The sequence below is a fragment of the Panthera pardus genome, unplaced genomic scaffold (genome assembly GCF_024362965.1).
Source record: "Panthera pardus isolate Hobbes unplaced genomic scaffold, ASM2436296v1 HiC_scaffold_7, whole genome shotgun sequence".
NCBI classification, from domain to species: Eukaryota; Metazoa; Chordata; class Mammalia; order Carnivora; family Felidae; genus Panthera; species Panthera pardus.
In genome coordinates, this window is record NW_026527002.1 from 8,333,460 (window position 1) to 8,353,782 (window position 20,323).

Consider the following 20,323-nt stretch of genomic DNA (forward strand, 5'->3'; position numbering starts at 1 on the left):
TAGAGCAGCTGTATCTCAAGCGTGTGTACACACACACACACACACACACACACACACTCTTCTGTTGTTGTTGTGTGTGTTTCTTTCCAATTTATTTAAATTAAAAACAAAAAGTTAGTTCATCTATTTCTCCCACCCTTGCCCCACCCTCTGCCTCTGGCAACTACGAATCTGTTCCCCGTATGTATGAGGTTGGTTTTATTTATTTTAATTTCTCACATATAAGAAAGATTATGAAGAACGTGTCTTCTTCTGTCTTCACTTAGCTTAATACCCTCAAGGTTCATCCATACTGTCACAAATGGTGAGGTTTCATTTTTTTTAATGGTTGAATAATATTCCAGTGTGTGTGTGTGTGTGTGTGTGTGTGTGTGTGTGTGGTTCCTGTACCCTGACCATTGTAAATGGGGATGTACATATCCTTTCAAGTTAGTGTGTTCATTTTCTTTGGATAAATACCCAGAAATGGAATTGCAGGATCATCTGGTAGTTCTATTTTTACTTTTTTGAGGAGCCTCCATACTATTTTCCATAGAGGTTGTACCAATTTACATTCGCACCAACAGTGAACAGGGTTCCCTTTTCTCCACATCCTTGCCAACACTTGTAATTTCTAGTCTTTCTGAAACAGCCACCCTAACAGGTGTGAAGTGATATTTCATCGTAGTTTCGATCTGCATTTCTGTGATAATTAGTGATGTTGAGTATCTTTTCATGTACCTGTTGGTGATGTGCACGTCTTCACTGGAAAAATGTCCATTCAGGTCCTCTGTCCATTTTTTAACCAAATTGTTTGGTTTATTTTGCAACTGGGCTGTGTAAGTTCATATATATTTTGGGCATTAGCAGATAAATGATTTTATCAGATAAATGATTTGCAAATATTTTCTCCCATTTAGTAGGTTGTTTTTTCATTTTGTTGGTTTTCTTGGTGCATACAAGCTTTTAAGTTTGATGTAGTTCCACTTGTTTATTTTTTTCTCTTGTTGTTCTTGCTTTTGGTGTCAGATTTTTAAAAATCATCACCAAAGACCTATGCCAAGGAGCTTATTGCCTTTTTTTTCCCTAGAAGTTTTAAGGTTTCAGGTCTTCTTTTTTAAAAAAAAATTTTAAAGTTTATTTATTTATTTTGAGAGAAAGAGAGCACCAGTGGGGGAAGAACAATAAGAGAGGGAGAGAGAGAGAATCCCAAGCAGGCTCCCCCCGCTGCTAGCGCAGAGCCCAATGCGGGGCTCGAACTCAGGAACCATGAGATCGTGACCTGAGCTAAAATCAAGAGCTGGACACTTAACCAACTGAGCCACCCAGATGTCCCGGTTTCAGGTCTCACATTCAAGTCTTTAATCTATTTTTAGTTAATCTTCGTGTATGGTATAAGGTAGTGGTCCAGTTTCATTCTATTGTATGTGGCTGCCCAGTTTTCCCAGTACTGTTTATTGAAGAGAGTGATCTTTCCTCGTTGTATTTTTGGCTCCTCTGTCATAAATTAATTGGCTATATGTGTGTGGGTTTATTTCTGGGCTCTCGATTCTGTTCCATTGATACATGCGTGTGTTTTATGCCAATACCATACTGTTGTTTTTTTTTTCATACTGCTTTACTATAGATTTGTAATATAGTTTGAAATCAGGAAATTTGATGCCTCCAGCTTTGTTCTTCTCAAGACTATTTCACAGCTATCTGGTATCTTGTAGTTCCATACAAATTTTGGGATTATTTGTTCTGTTTCTGTGAGAAATGCCCTTGGAATTTTAACAGGGATTGCACTGAATATGTAGATTGCTTTGGGCAGTATGGACGTCTGACCAATATTAATTTTTCTCATCCATGAGCATGGAATATCTTTCCATTTATTTGTATCTTCCTCAATTTCTCTCGTGTTTTCTAGTTTTCAATATATAGGTCTTTCAGTTCCTTGGTTAAATTTATGCCTAGGTTTTCTTTTTGATGCAATTGCAAAAGCTGATGTTTTCTCAATTTCTTTTTGATAGTTCATTATTAGCGTATAGATACATTATAGATTTTTATATATTGAGTTTGTATCCTGAAACTTCACTGAATTTGATTATTAAATTTAACAGCTTTTTGATGGAGTTTCCATATATATAATATCACACCATCTGCAAATAGTGGACAGTTTTATTTCTTTCTTTCCAATTTAAATGCCTGTCTTTTATTTCTTTTTCTTGCCCAATTTCTCTGGCTAAAACTTCTAATACCATGTTGCATACAAGAGGCAAGACTAGGCATCCTTGCCTTGTTCCTGATCTTAGAAGTTTTCAGCTTTTCACCACTGAATATGATGTTAGCTGTGGGCTCGTCCTATATGGCTTTTATTATGTTGAGACACATTACTCTACACCCACTTTGTTGACAGTTTTTATCATAAATAGATGCTGCATTTTTTCAAATGCTTTTTTTTTTTTTGCATCTACTGAGATGGTCACATGACTTTTATCCTTCATGCGTATTAATGTGGTTATCATTCTGACTGATCTGTGAATGTTGAGCCATCCTTGTATCCCTGGAATAAATCCCACTTGATCATGGTATAGGATTCTTTTAACGTATTGTTAAATTCAGTTTGCTACCATTTTGTTGGGGATTTTTATATTATGTTCAACAAGGATATTAATCTGTAATTTTTTCTTGTGGCATCCTGTTTACTTTGGGTATCAAGGTAATGCTGGCTTCATAAAATGAGTTTGGAAGAGTACCCTCCTCTTCTATTTTGGGGCACAGTTTGAGAAAGATTAGTATTAATTCTTCTTTGAATGTTTGGTAGAATTCACTAGTGAAACCATCTGGTTCTGGACTTTCGTTTCTTGAAAAATTTTTGTTTAGTGACTCAATCCCCTTACTACTGATTGGTCTGTTCAGATTTTCTATTTCATCATGAATCAGTTTGGGTAGGTTGTATGCCTCTAGGAATTTATCTGTTTTTCTCAGTCATCCAATTTGTTGCCATATAATTGTTCATGGTACTCATAATCTTTTGTATTTCTGTGTATTTCTGTATCTCCTTTTTCCACTTCTGATTTGAGTCTTCTCTTTTTTTCCTGGTGAGTCTAGCTAATGGTTTGTCAATTTTATCTTTTCAAAGAATCAGCTTAGTTTCACTGATCTTTCCTATTGTCCTTTTAGTCTCTTTCATTTACTTCTCCTCTAATAGATGTTATTTCCTTTCTTCTACTGGGTTTCATTTGTTCCTTTTCTAGTTCCCTGAGGTGTAAAGTTAGATTGTTCATTTGAACAAGAAGATGTAACATTTGTAAACATTTATGTACCCCAAATAGAAGTACCTAAATAAATAAAGCAAATAGTAACAGACATAAAGGAAGAAATAAACTACAATACAATAGTAAGGGGCTTTACTACCTAACTTACATCAATGGATAGATCATCCAGACAGAAAATCAATAAGGAAACATTGGCCTTAAATGACACATTAGACTAGATAGACTTAACACATATTCACAGAACATTCCAACAAAAGCAACATTCTTAAGTGCACACGGAACATTTTTCCAAGAGAGATCATATATTAGACCCCCCAAAAGTCTTAAGAAGATTAAAATCGTATCAGGCATCATCTTTTCTAACCACAATGGTATGAAATTAGAAATTAATTACATGAGGAAAACTGGAAAATTCACACAAGATTAATAAGCAACATGCTACTGAACGACCAGCAACTTGCTGGTCAAAGGTGAAATCAAAAGAGAAATAAAAGAGACAAATGAAAATGGAAACGTAACCTACCAAATGTATGGGATGCAGCAAAAGCAGTTCTAAGAGGGAAGTTCATAGCGATAAAAGCCTACCTGAAGAAACAAGAGAAGCCTAGTGCATATTTAAAAAAGATGACCCGAGCTATGATTAAAAGTGCTTCAAGACAGAAACTTCTTTTAAGAATGATATGATCTTGGGAGCAAAAATGCTGTGATTAGGTAAAGGCAGTTAAAGTTTTAAAACACTTGCCTTAATTATGTTATAATGTCCAAAAAAGGGAGACTTTTCAGGAAAACATCTGTAACACTACTTAAAAAGAACTGAAATATCCCCAAGAGTCTTAAATGCTTAATGATTAAAAATTTCAAATGCAGTGGACATTCAACTGGCATAAAGTTACTTCTAACCCATTTGTCACCATTTTTCCTTCAAAAAATAACTGCAATAATCAAATATAATTTTCTAAGTAATTGCGTGCCTGTATTTGAAAAATATATACGCATCGTGTAAAAAAACAGACGTTTATGAACTTCTACAAAGCGTCAGATTTATAGGTCTTCACTTTGTTTACAAAATTCTAGGCATATAAAAATAAATTCAGGTACAGAAACAACTTTCAATGAAAATTCCCAAATTTCAGCAGTGCATCAAGTTATCCCAATATTTAAAACCTTCGTTTTGCGTCGAATTACATCGATTCCTTGATAATCAGATTCATTTGGATTTAGGATAATATACTGTGCATGTATAACCTCTTAAAAGGTAATGTATGCAAAATTATTGCTAAGGAATATTCATCTGCCTTACACATTTCTCTTAAAAGTAAAGTAAAGCAAATTACCTTAAAAGCTGAGCCTGGTACATGTGCTTCTGCCCAGGGCAACAGTTAACTCAGTTATTTGTTTGGATGACAGTAGCTCCAAGGATGCTCAAGGTTTATGAAGCAGAACAAGAAAGGCATAAACTATCACCCACTGTTGTTGGAAGAGCACCCTATCTTTGAGGCATTTTCCTTCTCAGAAACGTTTTAAACTCTTCCAAATAAGCCCTAGCAGGGATCTTCTACGCCGCTTGGTATAATAAACCTACCTATTTTCTTAGGTGACTAATTCTGTTTAGAGCTGAAACCCTAAGCATCTGAATAGTGATCTGCAAATAAAATACCACTATTAGAAGCGTAACATAACCAAGGTTGAAATTTTACCCAATGAAATGACCTCAGACAATAACAAATTAGAAAAACACATAAAAAATATTTTCTCAGATTTACTCAGAAAATAAGGTTAGAAATACAAAGAAAGTGAATTCATATTTGAGGTGTAGTTTATAATAACATATACTGGTCACATGAATATTTCTTTTTAAGGTTGTAATAGATCTTATTCAGCTATATAAAGAACCAACTCTCATAAGCTGCAAATTTAGAACAAATTCAATTTCAAAGTAAAGGAGCTAATTTCTCTTCTTTGGAATGGAACAGTTACAGAAATTATACTTAGGAAATACAAAAAGCTTAAGAAAGATAACATTACCCTTAAATAAAACTGTATTTTCATTTCATTGGCTAAAGTTGGTTTAAAAAAAAAAAGCCCCTACTATTCTCATCCTTTTAGGGTATGGTGGATAGGGATATGGGCACTATGTAATTCCAGCTTTGAGACAATTCAAGAAAATAAAATCAAATTACTGAGAAAATGTAGCAGACTAAAATTCAACTGGTGTTATTTTTAACCTGAGTGTCTGAACTACCTTAAGTTTCCAGGTTCCGTTTCTTAAAATTCTTCTGATCAAGAATGATTCAATCAACTTTTCACTAATATATTTTAGTGAACAAAACTGATGAAAACATTTCCTCAGCTTGCCTTTTAGCCAAAGGAGCTAAGTCCCTCATTCTCCGACTGATTTCTAGTTTAACAGTCTCCAAAAATATATCTCAAAATGAAAGGCTCTACTGCCTAACTATTGATCAAAAAGACAGAAATTAAAAAACAACAAAAAAACTGATGGCAGTCCTTTAACTGTAGCATTTCATCTGAGAATTCATAGTCCCATATTCAGAAACTTTTTAGAAGCTAGGATATCATAAGGAATCAACAGGCACATGTACAGTTTCGATATTGGCTTGAGACAATAATTCAAGTATTTGTTAACTGAAAGTCTAACACGAGTCTCTCATTCTCAAAAAAGGTAGAGTTCAAGACTGTGCAAGGACAGATCATCGTTCACAATCTGCAGGGGATTCGGTCGCCCTTTAGGAGAAGATGCCTCCTCTACCCTCAAAATACCTTCTCATGCTAAAGGAAACTTGGACACGGGAACATAACACTATAGTAAGTCTAGATTCTCCTTCAGAAAATCAATTGCTAGTTCATAAATAGGAAAGAAAAGTTTCCTTTAACTATCAGCAGACACTCAAAAACATTCCAGATATTAAGAACTTTGTTGAATGTCCTTATCTTTACCTTGTGAAAAGCTTTTTAAATGTTATTAAGTCTGTAGAAAATGATTTAAATTGCCCTAAAAAAAAGTCTACAAAGTACCTGGTTCTTAGCCTACGTTTTAAAAATCTATTTCATTAACCTAACAGAAAGCTTTAAAGTTTCTGATGAAGAATGGAGAAAATAATTTTCAATATTTTCTAAGGTTTTTCAGAACACTTCACTTAGGTACACATTTAAAACAATCTTTTAACATTTTTTAAAAATAGCAAGAAAATCATTTTTCCTTACTTGAATTTAAAGAATTGAAAAAAACCACTACAAACTATTCTTAGAATTTAATTTAGTTTGATTCAAATCTAAGAAGACACAGAGGAAAGGCTTTGGAGGAACCTATTTTTAAAAGGTTATCATAAAGTCATCAATTTGTTTTAAAAACACTCTCTTATAGATTCCCCCAATTACCTCTCTCTTTTGGGCGGGTAAATTTATTATTTTTGCTCTGTAATTAGTTATTCTTTATTCACATAAGTCAATTTTTAAATTGACCATGATTTTTATTTTATTCTGAAATTCTCATCTACTTACTTCTTTCCCAACAATTTTGGGCATTTTAGTCCATTCTTATGTTCCTGTTATACACTTTCACTACTTAACCTCTTATTTTTAAAAGGCACCTAAAAGACTTTCTAGCACCTTTACAGTTCTAGGTTTTCTGGGTTTTTAGATTAGGAAAAAAATTTCACTTAAAAAAAAAAAAAAACTGCAAGGAAACATTTCAAGCAAATTGCTTATCCTATTAACCTAGGACATAATTGCCTAAATTCACTGATTTTACATTTGCACACACATTTCTTAGGTAGCCATCTCCAATTCCCAACGCACACTGTGGTTAGTTTTAACGCCATGATCCTGCAGTAACTCTGTTTACAAGACATCCAGGGACTTTTAAACACTAACAATTTTAATGCACACCACCTCCCTTTTTGAAGATGAGAAATTATTTGTTTTATAAAAATGGATTTCTGGTTTCTGATAAGCATTACAAATTTAAAAAAAAAAGCAAAAGCCTTGACACCCTAATGACCACAAACAACAATACACACACAAAACAAAAATACCAAACATACAGAAAACAAAAATGCCAAAGCACCCTCGGTGGTGCCCCACAGCCCTGTCCTTGCCCATACCACTGTGGAGAGGGGAGGCAGGGGCAGGTGTACCTACTGAGGAGAATGCACACCCCTGGACAGCAGGCCAAGCGAGTTAGAAGCAAAAATCAAATTATGTCTGTGTCATAACTTCTAGGAGGCTTTTGTACTTCACATAGTTCTTGTAACATCAAACGTGAACAACTACACACCAATACTTTCATAAAATATTATGATCTAAACATTTTCATTTAATTTCTCAAATTATGCTTGAAAATGAAAGCTGCTAATGAAATAGAAAAGCTGTCCTGTTAGAAACGAAAAGTGGTAATACAGTAGATGTCAGGTTCAGGCATTTCAAAAAATTTGGGCACTGAAATAAACGCAGGAAGTAAAAATTAGTTACCTCCAAAGTGGTCTTATCGTAAAATGGAAAAGAATTCCCACACACGAATTCTAAAATCATAGTTCACTTTGCAGTTTATCAATCCAATGTACCCTGCCCTCACATTTAACTTATTTGTAAATACTTTTCCAAGGCTACCTAAACACTAACTAATTGGTTAAATATGCTGCCTGCATTAATTCCTGTTAAAATTAAAGAAATTAAAGGTCCACTTTTGTTTTTTTGCAGTGGCTGATACATATTCCAAGTATTTGATGTTTCAGAAAAGGTGCTTATCAGGTTCTTAAAACATTTAAAACATGGCTCAAGGGACAATTTATAACCCTTTTACCTTTAACATATTCACTATCTTGGATTTTGTTGTACACATTCAGTTGTTTTTTCCTTCTTCTGAAACTCTTCCCTTACTCAAATAACTAAAGAATCTACGATAGTATCAATACAAAGAGAAAAAATTTATATTTATTTCCTATACATTTGGAAACACACAAAAAAGAAAAAGTAATCCAGGCAGTGTAAGTAAACTCATTCAGTGAAACTTTTTTCTTGGGTTTGTGTGTGTGTGGATGAATGTGTGTGTAACAGGTAATTTTTTATATATTTTAATTTTCCAAAAAACAGGATTCTAAATAAAGAATATTAAAACATTCCTAGAAGGAACCAATATTTTGATTACACAGTTCAAGAGGCAAATGATTATTGAAACAAAACTTAAAAGACAGCTAGCTATAGATATATGTTTCAGATATTTGGCTTTTCAAATGTCAAAGACAGGAGCATTACATTTCATTTAGCAAACAACAATTTAATCCTCAGAAAGGAAAATTTCCAGAATACCAATCAAAATGCATACAATTGTGTTAAAAATGAGGAAAAAATTCCCACTTTCGTAGGATAGTAAAACACAAAGAGTATCCTTAAAACTTTTTAAACTATTTTGATAAAAGCAAATTCACTATTTAGCTGTAAGACATCTGTTTACTAAAATATTTTGGTTATAATAAATATACAGATACAGAATTTTGTCAGTATTAGCCCATATTTATAAATTATCTTCCACAGTGCTAAATTCCTTATAGAATTTCAAATAGCAGAATTAGGCATATAAATTTCAAATAAGAATCTCAAACTAGGAGGTTTCTCTAATGCTAACTGAAATAAAGAGTTTGAGTATACAATATCCTTAGATTATTTCTGTAAATTTGTATAATTTAGTAGTAGCTTCAGAAAAAGTATGTTCAACAGGTAGTGTATCTAAGACATTTAAAAGCTCAATACAACCAATTCAAATTAGATATTATGCTGTGCCCTATCCAAATAAGACTCTCTAAGGAATTACAGGTTTTTATACTTTGTACACTCTCAGTGCATTTTCTAATTCAGTTAAGTAGCTAGCCGTGTAAAAACCCAAACACGAAGAAAGTTTTATACCGCCCTTTGTGGGAAAGGGGAAAAAAAAAAAATCACAATACCAGCACTTTTATTTAGGTTGACAATTCACTAATCATAACTTGAAGTGTCCAAACAAACTGAATAACTCAATAGTCTAATGCAAGTGGCAGAAATACTGTTCCTTCACTTTTACAGAAACTGAATTTAATGATATTACTATCTAGTTTATCAAAGTGGCAAGCATTCAAGATGTAAAGGTCTCATTTATTTTAAACACATAGCCTAACCCTGACTACTTATAGTTAATGGAACTGTCTCCAGCCAAAATACAATGAAAATGTAAAATGTATTTCAAAGGTTCTATAAATATTAATGGCGTTCTGAAACCCCTGGACAGATGATTATTTTGGGGGAGGGGAAATTACTCTTTCCCATTAATAGTTTAATCACTTTCCAATCAGTTTTGATTTTACAGTGGTTCTTGGGAATAATTTTTAATGAGTTCTTAGAAAGTTATAATCGCTTCCAAAATCAGAAACCACAAGATGATGTACTCAAACACTACACCGATGTAATGCTGTTAGGGAGGTATTTACAGAAAGGTGCAGATAGGGGCTCAGCTGTGAACACACGTTAACATACAATGGGCTTCAAAACAATAATCTGTTTGTACAGTATGGAAGGAAAAAATATTCTGTATAAGAAGTCTAAAAATCCAGCTCTAATTTTAATCCACTGTTAGAACTCATAAAAAAACAAAAGAAAATAGGCATTTATTTCAGAACTCCATATACCTGTGGAAAACAGAGCCCAAGTAAATTCTCTGCGAGAGTAACCTGAATCTCAAATAGAGCACAGCTGACAATGGACACATTTTAATTTTTGAAAATACTGTGAACATGTAAACCATTAGAGTCAATAGTAGTTTATGATCAGTAAACATTTCCTGGCAAAGAACACAAATAAGTTCAACTGAAAAGATGCAGACTGACAGGTCTCAGGATTTTAAAACCTTTTAATTTCAAAGTAGCAGAGTTCCAGCACATGTATAGGATGGGCTTTAAAAATGGGTCTACGTAAACTTTTCCATGGTGTTGGTGGATGTGCTTTTTTTTTCCCTTAAAGAAATGCCTACTGCTTACAGTGTAAAAGAATCTCCACCACTCTGTCTGCAGTTTTCAACCAGAAGTCCTCAATGTACCTTAAGCCAAATTGAATATTAGGTATTTTACAGCTTTTACAAAATGGCTGTAAAATCACATTATGGGCATACACAGCTCTTTGATCTTGCTGCACAGAATTCATAACTGTTCAATAATGCTATACCATTACACCACACACCTTAAACTATTTCCATTTTTCCACAAATCCTTCCAAAACCAGCTTCCAAAGCAAAGAAATGTAACATGAAAAGTTCCTGGGAGGCTTGTCACACAAAAGAACAGCTTGGATACAAACTAATCTACACAATGTCCATCTTCTGGTGAGCCTGTTTATCCCTCCTTTCCCTCCATCACTCCTAAAGGTGGCTGCACTCGAGCAGTGGAAAGAGAAGGCTCTTCCCTCACCACACCCTCCCAGCACCTCTGCTTTTGGTCCTCAGACAGTGATTCTGTGTAGGTGATGAAAATCACAAGAAAAGAGAAGCTGTCCCTTTAAAATGCCCTGCTCTGTCCCATATCCCACGTGGAACCAACATCAGCAGCACTTTCCCATTAACTTCAATGTGATGCAAGAGGCACCATCCTTTTATACACGTAAAACCAGAAAACTTCAGCTTAATATTCTTTACTAAGGATGAACAGGTGAAGCAAACGGGTCAGGAAGGGAGAAACCAAGCAACTCCCCACCCCTCCCCAAAAGGTGCTCCAGTCTTGCACTCCAGTCTCTCTGTGCAACATCACCTCTCTACCCCTCCTCTGTAGAGCCCAGATTAAAGAAAGGAGGGAGCCACTAACAAAACCTGAAACATAAATGCGACGAAAATGCAATCTAAAGCCGGAAAGGTTTATTCTTCCAATCACACGTATTAACTCTATTAAGAAAATGGCATCACTTTTTTTTTCCACCAAAAAAAACCACCCACCCCGCAAAGATCATTAAAAGAGAGTTATAAAATAGCAAATATAGTGTTTATCTTATCTCAGATCAGTCCACATTACCAATAAGTTTAGCAGTTTCTGCACTACCACCTCCCCCTCCCTCCCCCTCCTTCTCTTGCATCGGATTTTCACGTTTTCTCATTGTCGGTTGAGTTATAAAAGGCTTTTGCCCTTCGAAAGTTTTAAAAAATAAATAAATATTAACTCCTTGGTCCCTGCAAAGTCAAAATGGACTTCAGGGGAAAGGCGGTTCATACTTTTACCTTTAGCGAGAAAAGGGGGAGCATCCCGGATTTTTAGGGATTTTTTGCGATTTTTAAAAAATTTTTATTTGGTTATATGCCTGAGTTCTCCCTCCATTTTGGTTGTTTATGATACTGACAACAAGCTGTCCCTGCTCTGTGCAGATCTCCTGCTTTCATTTAGCACCCCCTCCCCCTACCCCCCCCTCGCAGCCACACATCCAGGGCTCACACCTCCCCGCAGACCCCGCACCCCGACCCCGACTCGCCCACCTGAGGAAAGGGCAAAAACAAATTCATTTCTCCAAAAAAGAAAAACCTCTTTTGAAAAAGGGGCAAAGTTACCCCAAGTCACCCAAAGTGCCCCCCAAATATTGCCGACTGCGGGTTTCCGCCAGGCCCTTTGGGAAGCGACCTTCCCCCGGGATGTTTTGGTGGAAAATGCGGAGAGTTTACTCTCAAAACTGAATTTATATTAATTTTTCCCTTATTTTTCGGGTCTCTAATGTCTTCCGCTCTCGCTGCTGCCGCTGCCGCTGTCACAATATTCACAGCACCAGAGAGGAGGAGGAGGAGGAGGAGGAAAACTTTTCAAACTTTCCAGACCCTGAATAAAGGGTTTTTTTTTTTTCCCACCGACCTCACCTTTGGGTCTCCAGCCGCATCGCCCCCTGCCCTGTCAGAAGCGACTTCGGGAGTCCTCACACCCCCGCTTAATTATTTTATTTTATTTTTTATTATTATTTTTCTCTCTGGGGTCCTGAGCAGGGGCTGAGAGTAGCACAAACTTTTCCTCCTCCTGCCGCCGCCGCTGCTCCTCTGCCCCCTCGGCTAGTCCCATAATTTAAATAACCCTGATATTTCTCCCGCTAAACGCCTCTCCGCCGCCCCGGACCCCGGGAGAACTCACCGCGGGGCTTTAACATCCTCCCTCCGGCCCGTCCGCCGCCTTTACACCGCCCGCGGAATTTCTAATAATTTTTTTCTCATATTTCGGGCTGGACGCGGCGGGCCTGGAAATTGTTTCCTTACGCCTCTTTCCAGCAGCCATTGTAGTGTATGCGCTGCCCCTGCAGCCCAACTTGCAGCTGCCGCTGCCGCCGCCGCCGCCGCCGCCGCCGACGTCGCGCCCACCGCCGCCTCCCCCGGCTAGCTCGGCCGCCACCCCCGCCTCCCGCCGGCCCGCCCCCGGTCCCCGCCCGCCGCTGTGCCCGCCCCCCGCGCGCGCTCCGCCCCGGGGCCGGCCACTAGGCGCCGCCGCCGCCAGGGACGGGCCCGCCGATTGGGCGGCGGTGCCGCCTGTCAAGCCGAAGTGTTAAGAGGCGGGCCTCGGCCCGGGGGGCGCGGCGGGGCGGGGGAAAGGGGCGGCACCGCGGGCTCCGCCCCGCCCACTCCTCCCGCCTGGGCCCTCCTCCCGCCGGCTGGGGGCGGGGCGAGACCCGCCCGCCCCCGGCCGGCAAGGCCCGGCTCGGCTGTCAGTCTGGCGGCGGCGCGCGTCGATTGGGCCGGCGGCCGCCGGGGAGCGGGGGCAGCACGTTGGGATGCGCGCTACTTAAGGTCCAGCTGCGTGAGCCATTGACGTGTTTGGAGCTGGAGACGGCCTGGGCGCTGGCGAAGCGGCGGCCCGAGGTGAGTGGTCCCCCGCCCCTCCTTCCGCGGCGGCTGCAGGGATGCGAGAAGAGAGGGGTGCACCTGGGCCGCCGCGGGGCCCGAATCCACTCCTTCGGTGTGAAGCCCCTACCACCAGGCCTTGCCTCAGCGCGGGCCCCTTCCTGTCCCTCTTTCTCCCCACGATTCGGGTTTATCCGGGCTGGGGACGAGGAAGGTGACCCTCGGCCTGCCTGGGCACCCCTAGCTCTTTCTTCACCCTGTTTCTCGGCCTTTGGGGCGTCATTGCCTACCCCCACCTCCAATTTCCTGCCTTTTCCTTTCCCCCTGCCCCACTCGGCTCCATCCAAGGTCAAAGCAAGGTGTGTTCACCTGTGCCCGTCGTCCACCGTTAAACCGACAGGCAGCATCGCGGAAGGCAGCGAGGCCGCGGACTCGCATCCAGTTTCTCCATTTGACTTCCCCGCTCCGCCCCGCTATGCCATGCTGACTTCCTGACCCTGCCTTTCTGCACCCAGCAGTGGGTTAAGGGCTTTGGGCTCTGGCATAACGTGTTTCAGCTTCCTGCTAGTTGCATCTGCGTTGTATCAGACCCACAGACCTTGCCTGGGCTCTGACCAGCATGTGGGCATGGACGTGTTCACTATCGTTCCCTTTCCCTCGCCTTTCAAAGCTAGTTGGAGAGTGGGGATGTGAACTGGATGGGAAATCAAGACATATATATATATATACATATATTTTTTACAGTTTGCCTTTTGGAGAGATTTTTAGAGTTATTCCTCAAATGTGCTGTGCTTTTGTGACCCCTCCCTCAAATCTTTGGTTTTCTTTCTGTCTGTCCTCTGCAAGAAGAACTTGCTTTGTAATATTTGCTTCGTGCCTTCAGAAAGTAAGCAGATAAGCCCTCTCTAGCGGAACACTCGATCTTCCCTTTAGCCCTTTTCCTCACTGTAAATTGACATTTCCTCTTCATTTCCAGTGATACTTGAGGATTCATGCAAAGAAAGTGACATTTAGAAATCCAAACTTACTTTGACTTGTATTTAGAATCCGGAAGAGAAAGGAAATGAAATGTGAATAACTTCATGCTGCAAACCTGATTTCGTGTATATGTGATGTTACCCAGGTGTTATTTTTATCAAAGAATTCTTGATTGGTGATGATTTTAAAATGCAGTGCAAGTGCAGTTTCATGTAAGGCATGCAACCTGAATTTTGCCCCAAGCTGATCGTTGTTGAGATGATATATAAGGAGTATGAACAGCTAAGCAGAGCTCTGTATTCTCACGTCATAGGATGGACGTTAAAAAAAAGAAGGATGTGAGTTTATTTAGTATCGTTATCTCTTCGTAAGAAGTCAAGCCTGCGAAAGAATCATATTCAGGAGAGGAAGAAGCTTCTAGATACAATTGAACAGCATCTTGAAATTTCTTTTTACCTCAATGTTTCTGTTAGTTAAGGTATATTCATGTATTGTTTTTAAGTTTATTTTGAGAGAGAGAGAACGTGTGTGAACAGGGGAGGGGCAGAGAGAGAGGGAGAGAGAACGTCCCAAGCAGGCTTTGCACCATCAACATGGAGGCCGGTGCGGGGCTCAGTCTCACGAACCTGTGAGATCAAGCCGAAATCAAGAGTCAGATGCTTAACCGACTGAGCCACCCAGGCACCCCTAAGTATATTCATGTATTGATCAATGAAAATCATGAAATGAAATAATTCCTTAGAGGATTCCTAAAATCTAAAGGATCCTGGAATAACTAAACTCTTTTCCACCCTTCTTTGTAAAGATTAATCTCCTTTGGCCTGGACATCCTGGTCTCTGAACTAGGTGACTCTTGACTGCAAATGCCTCCATTTTTTAGGAACTTACGGGGTTTGATTGATTTTCCTGAGTGTCCCTTATTTCTTTTAACGTGACAGATATTTTTTTGATGATGTCGTCCAGAGCCAGAAAAGTAGAAACCCTTTCATACAAAATTTCTGACCTTTGGTCAAACTGACTGATGGCGGTTCTTTGCTGGGTGGTGTTTTGTATGTCATCTCGCATCGTTGCTTGTTTCTCCTTAAATCTTTAGGTGGAAGATGATTAAGCTAGAGCAGGATTCAAGAGCAGGTTAACTCAGCTTCTTAAACTTAGTGCAGAACATTTAAAAATCTTTGTGGGTGGCTCATCAATAGAATATCGATGTATTAAAACAAAAAAAGCCACTTTGAAATAATTAACAGTGTGTTGACTGTTGTTGGTTTTTTTTCAACATTGTCTCTTTTAGTTCCTTTCTATGACATGTCTTCGAAGATGACAGACATACCAATTTCAGTTGAACTCCATTAGAGAGAGCAGTTGTCCCAGAGTATCGTTGACATGCCCGTTATGGAAGTACTCTGTGACTTGATGGACCCATCATCGGTTGGCTCTTAGGGAACTGTGATCAATCTTTAATCGATAAAGACTTGTGCAGAGCTGTATGTGTAAGGCTTGAGTCGGAAGATTAATGAACCACGGTAACGTTCTGTGACTTCCTTTAGACCAAGGGAAGTATCAGTGAAATAGAAGACGCCCCTGGAAGTAAAGCTTTGGTTTTTCTTTTTTAACTTTTCGAAATGTCAGCTGAGCCGTCACTTGGTTCTTTTGGTATGTTGGCCATCCTTGGTGCTGGTTACAGAGTACACACTCTTAAGTTTAGTTGACAAATGTTTTTGCTCAAGTTGGGTTGTCTGAATGACTCCACACTCATTTTATATGCCGATCGATGTACAATAAGGAAGTAATTGTTAGAATGCACGCTGTACTCTCAGGTTTTGTTAGGACATTTCACAGCTTAACCTTTGGAAATAAAGATAAACTAAAACTGAATTATGGCTGAACTGTCCTCTTGGGCATTATGATCAACTTGCAGCGGGCGAATTTAAATATGGCCCTTGTGCTGAGGCACCATGGCAGTGCAAAGGAGAAACACATCCAAATGTTTATTCTCAGAATACAGAGGCCATTTGAAGTTCCTTACTCGATAATCATTATGCCAAAATTAATTTTTCAAGTACCCGTGGGTCTAATGAGATGTATGATTTATTTTTCTCTCATTTGCCACGTGACTCTTTTCTCCAACGTCTGTCTGCCTGCAGCAAGAAACCTGTTAGGATGCCTATGGTAGCACGGCGGCTGAGAGATCCAGACATAAACCCTTGCTTGTCGGTAAGGTGGTTTGCTTTTAATTTTCATGAGGTTAAGTTGGAAAAACAGGCTTGTTCTGCTTTTGTGGGTATCTGTTTTCTGCGGTTCTTGAATAAAGTTATTTCAATACAAAAAAGATTCCTGGCCAGCGTATCCTTATTTCACTAGGGCATTTTTAGGTGTTCATAATTTAGCTGACGAAGATTCACCTCTTCTGAGTTTACCGTTGCTTGTATAACGTGCAAGCATTTAGTTAGCACTGAAACTCCAGACGGGCATAGGTTAACACCAAGGAAGATCTTTGGTCCGGAAATGGAAAGTTGCAAACTATGTTTTTAAACTGCCACTGAAATGTATGTTTTAATAGCAATAATTTCATCATGTCCTTGAGACAGCCTGGCTGAGAATAAGGGCCTATAATAGAATTTGCCCATTTAAAGCCTAAAGATTTCCACAAAGGTTATCATATAAGCAGAACGTTTTGTTGTAATAATAAGGTTTTATTGGCATGTATGTGACGTGACCAGCAATACTGACTTGTGGCTTTGTTACCCTGGGATAACGCAGTCTCCTACGACTGGTGCTATTCCCTGATCCTATATACGTTTTTCAAATATACGCACTCGTTAAATATTCGGCGTAGAAATTTAGCTTTGCTTCGTGTATCAGGTCTGTTTTCAACAGCTTTATTCAGTCGGTCTAGATAGACTGTGTTTCTTAGAGCTGTGCAGCAAACTACCTACCCCTTTAGTTAACGCTTTCCTTTCGATGACCTCTCAGAATCCTACTTTTCACTTTGAAGTTTGTTATCCAATCTACTTCCAGTTTAGACAGCTTAATTTGAATTCCCAAATGGCTGCTACTCTCCTTTGAACTCACAGCCCTGTGTTGCTCCCTTAGGTTTTGAAGTGATATTAATGCTATCTATTAAAACTGCATACATAATAGTATATGTACTTGCGTAATGCAGTGAGTGATAGCCAAAAATACATCGAGATGAGTGGTGGTAATTTAAGTTGCCTTGACGTAGACCAGTTATTAGCGACTTACTTGGGATCTCGAAACCAGCTTAACATCAAATGGCCAAGTCAGAGTTGGAAAACAGGACAGCTGCACTTGGAACCGGGAGACTGGGTTTTGACTCTATACTGCGCAGTAGTGATTTCGAGCACACTGCACCTTGCCTTAGCTTCTTTGTTAAACACTCACTGGGGTAAGTGATCTCAGTCAGTGCTCCGGCTCAAGTTCCTGTGATCAGATATTCAGAAAACTGACCCAGACTATGAAAAGGAAGATGTCTGCTCTGAGCAGAATGAGTACTGGGATAGTCGGAAAGATAATTCAGTGTTTGTTCATGACGCGTTCGTTAAAACAAACAGAAAGGAACGAGTTCATATTACCTGCTTTGGGGGGAAGGAGCCTCAGAAGTTTGGGATTTTTTTTTTTTTTTTTTTTTAGCTCCCACTCCACCCCCTAAATGATGCCTATCTTGCATATTTAAGGAATCTGATGCTTCTACCAGATGTATGGATGAAAATAACTATGACAGGGAAAAGTGTTCCACTTACTTCCTGAAGTACAAAAACTGCCGGAAATTCTGGGTAAGCCGAGCTCGGTTAGCTTTGTGTTAAAACTCCTCTCTGAGGCGTGAAATTGAAGCCCAAACTTAGTCAGTACCCACAGTCTTTTCTTAGTGATGACTGGGGAAACTTAACTTTGGCTCTATCCTGTGTGCACCCTAAAGGATCCTTGAGAGCTCTTAACTGGCCACCTCCTCCTACTACTCCATCCAGGCAATAACAACGCGGTTCTGACTTAAGTGGGTCTTCCTATGCATGTAAGATCTGCAGCCCTAAAACAATAAGCTTGTTACAATTTCACTTTTCCTGGAGAGGAGCAGACTGGATAACTTGTTCTGTCGTAACACAGACTTCAGCTGCCACACTGTCCCCCGGGGTGAGCAGCCGTGGCTGGGACGATGGTGACACCCGCAGCGAGCACAGCCATAGTGAGTCGGGCACCACTGGCTCATCCTTTGAGGAGCTGGAGCTGGAAGGCGAGGGACCCCTGGGATTGCCGAGGCTGAACCCCTAGGGACTGTCAAGTGGCCCCGGGAACCTAGTACCCCCCGAGAAGGGTGAGGAGGTAACCCTAGGCTCACACCCTCCTGCGGTGCAATCGCTAAGGAACTGAACAGACTCTCCAGCCCTCTTCTTCCTTGACCTCTCTGGCGCAGGCTGGGGCCTGAGCCTCAGGGGGAACTGACTTCCACTAACCCTGGGCTCTAGCTGAGCCTTCTTACCACACCTGTGGCTTCCAGGGCCAAAGGAGCCAGGGACTGTATTCTGCACCCAGACCCCGGGGGCTACCGCCCCTCTGACATCTTTTTTCAGAATCACATTGGAGCTTCCAGGATTTTCTTGTTTCACCGGGGGGGGGGGGGGGGGGTAAGGCTTCCATTTCTGCCTTCTCCTTTCCCACCACCACCCATGGTAGTTAAAATGCCCCCCTTTTTCTTGAGACATCGGTATATGATTTCTTTTTCTCTGAGCCCTGGATCCAGCTACTTCCTTTCCCTCTTTTGAATTAACTGTTGGTTTCATTTAGCAATCACTTAGTAGGTCCTCTTGATGGACTGGATTCCTGTGCTCTCGTACTTAAACAGTATATTCCAGCCCAGTTACTGTCAATGGATTCCTATGAGAATAATCACTTCTATTTAATTGTTAATAGCTTGAAAATATTGTCTGAAGTATGAGAATTAGTTTTTTGGTTTTTCTTTACACTTGGTTTTTAGAATTTCCCTTATGAGGACGTAATAACCAATTACTGGCAAATGATTAGCATTTAATATGTGTCTGATTTTGGTTTCTTCTTCTTCTCCTTCCTTTTTTTTTTTTTTTTTTTTTTTAACCTACGTGCAGAATTCTGTCATGATCCAGAGAAGACAGAACGGAGTGCAGCCGTCTATGCCTACAGCAGCAGAAAGAGACGAGATCTTGGGGGCCATGGGAAAGATGCCCTACTGACTGTTTCCATTAAAATTGTTTATTTAACTTAGAAGCAGATGAATATTTTTAATAAACGGTGACTGTGACCTTTGAACACCTTTCGGGCCTTACGCAGACAGATCTCCAACTCTACAAGGGGAGACAAAGTTAAGTTAGCCCCGTGTCCTCTGTGTTTGCGCTCAGTGCCATGATGGTGGTCCGCCGCGGCTGGCTGTGCCATGCCGTGGAGTTCGTGTTACTTCCTGAAGGTAAGGGAGCATTAGGAAAGGTGACATGAGGAGTCCCGCTTTTCTGTGGGTAACGGGCACAGAGGACAAGGAAAGACTTCGCGGCAGCGCAAGGAAGGTGGTGTTTCCAAGGATGGGAAATGACGTGCGCGGCAACGCGATGGGAGGAAAGCTCGAGCTGGGTCTGGAGAGTGGTCTGTAGACTGTACCACCAAGAGTACGAGGTGGCGGTGGAGAGGCGGACAGAAGCCGGGGAAGGTGAGTTCAGTTCAGGGTGTCTGGGTGGCGGGCCTCAAATCTCGGGCTCAGTGCAAAGCAAGACCCCGACCCTCGCTTCACTCCCTTACCTCTGTTTAAATAAGGTTGGTATGTTGACTGGGCGGGGAAGCAGGGGTGCGGGGGGGGCGTTGTCTTAGACAAATGGCAGGCCCAAGAACTGGTTTTCTTTTCTTTCCGTAAGGGGAGGCTTCAAGGATTCCGTGACTGAAATCCATACGTATTGGATAACCTTCTGAAGGGATAGTATTCTTGAAGCGCAGTCATGGGAAAAAGATGATTCTCTTCGAAGTGGGATTTCTCTTTGCGGGAAGAGATGGGTAGGAAGGATACAAGGGTTCATAGGTGAACGCGCTGGGAGGAGACTAGAGCCCCACTCCGTTTTCTGCCGTAAACACAACAGCATTCAGTATGGTGATGGGGGCAAGTCGTGTGGCAACTCTCATATCCACCAGCTATTGAAATCCAGTTTGTTTCGTTTACAGAACAGTGTTATAACATATTATTTAATAATATTTAATGTATACAAAAAAATCAATGAAAACAGCTTGTGTCCCTTCTCTTTAT

General features: G+C 40.2%; 2 protein-coding genes across 7 annotated transcripts in view; one reads left to right on the forward strand and one right to left on the reverse strand.

Moving 5' to 3' along the window:
* The window catches only part of PLAG1 (PLAG1 zinc finger), a 50,354-nt gene extending 37,773 nt beyond the window's left edge, over nt 1–12,581 (reverse strand). For all 5 annotated transcript variants that reach the window (XM_019421302.2, XM_019421301.2, XM_019421296.2 and 2 more), the window contains exon 1: nt 12,374–12,581. The gene's annotated coding sequence lies outside the window, so the exon portion shown is untranslated. The remainder of the gene's footprint in view (nt 1–12,373) is intronic.
* A 388-nt stretch (nt 12,582–12,969) lies between these two features.
* Nucleotides 12,970–19,347, forward strand: CHCHD7 (coiled-coil-helix-coiled-coil-helix domain containing 7). Of its 2 annotated transcripts, none has more exons than XM_019421294.2 (4): nt 12,970–13,092; nt 16,194–16,263; nt 17,701–17,843; nt 19,167–19,347. In XM_019421294.2, the coding sequence occupies exons 2-3, from the start codon at nt 16,210–16,212 to the stop codon at nt 17,815–17,817; spliced, it is 171 nt and encodes a 56-aa protein (XP_019276839.1). In that variant the 5' UTR covers nt 12,970–13,092; nt 16,194–16,209; the 3' UTR covers nt 17,818–17,843; nt 19,167–19,347. The 2 variants fall into 2 exon arrangements, with proteins under 2 accessions (XP_019276839.1, XP_019276837.1); XM_019421292.2 differs by having other exon boundaries at nt 12,973–13,092; nt 17,745–17,843.
* Nucleotides 19,348–20,323: the final 976 nt, after the last annotated feature.

Bases quoted from the DNA above. Each gene is read 5' to 3' on its own strand.
- CHCHD7 (XM_019421292.2), top strand. From the start codon at position 16,210: ATGCCTATGGTAGCACGGCGGCTGAGAGATCCAGACATAAACCCTTGC. The intron at 16,264-17,744 runs GTAAGGTGGTTT...TGCATATTTAAG, and splicing joins ACATAAACCCTTGCTTGTCG to GAATCTGATGCTTCTACCAG. The intron at 17,844-19,166 runs GTAAGCCGAGCT...ACCTACGTGCAG, and splicing joins AAAACTGCCGGAAATTCTGG to AATTCTGTCATGATCCAGAG.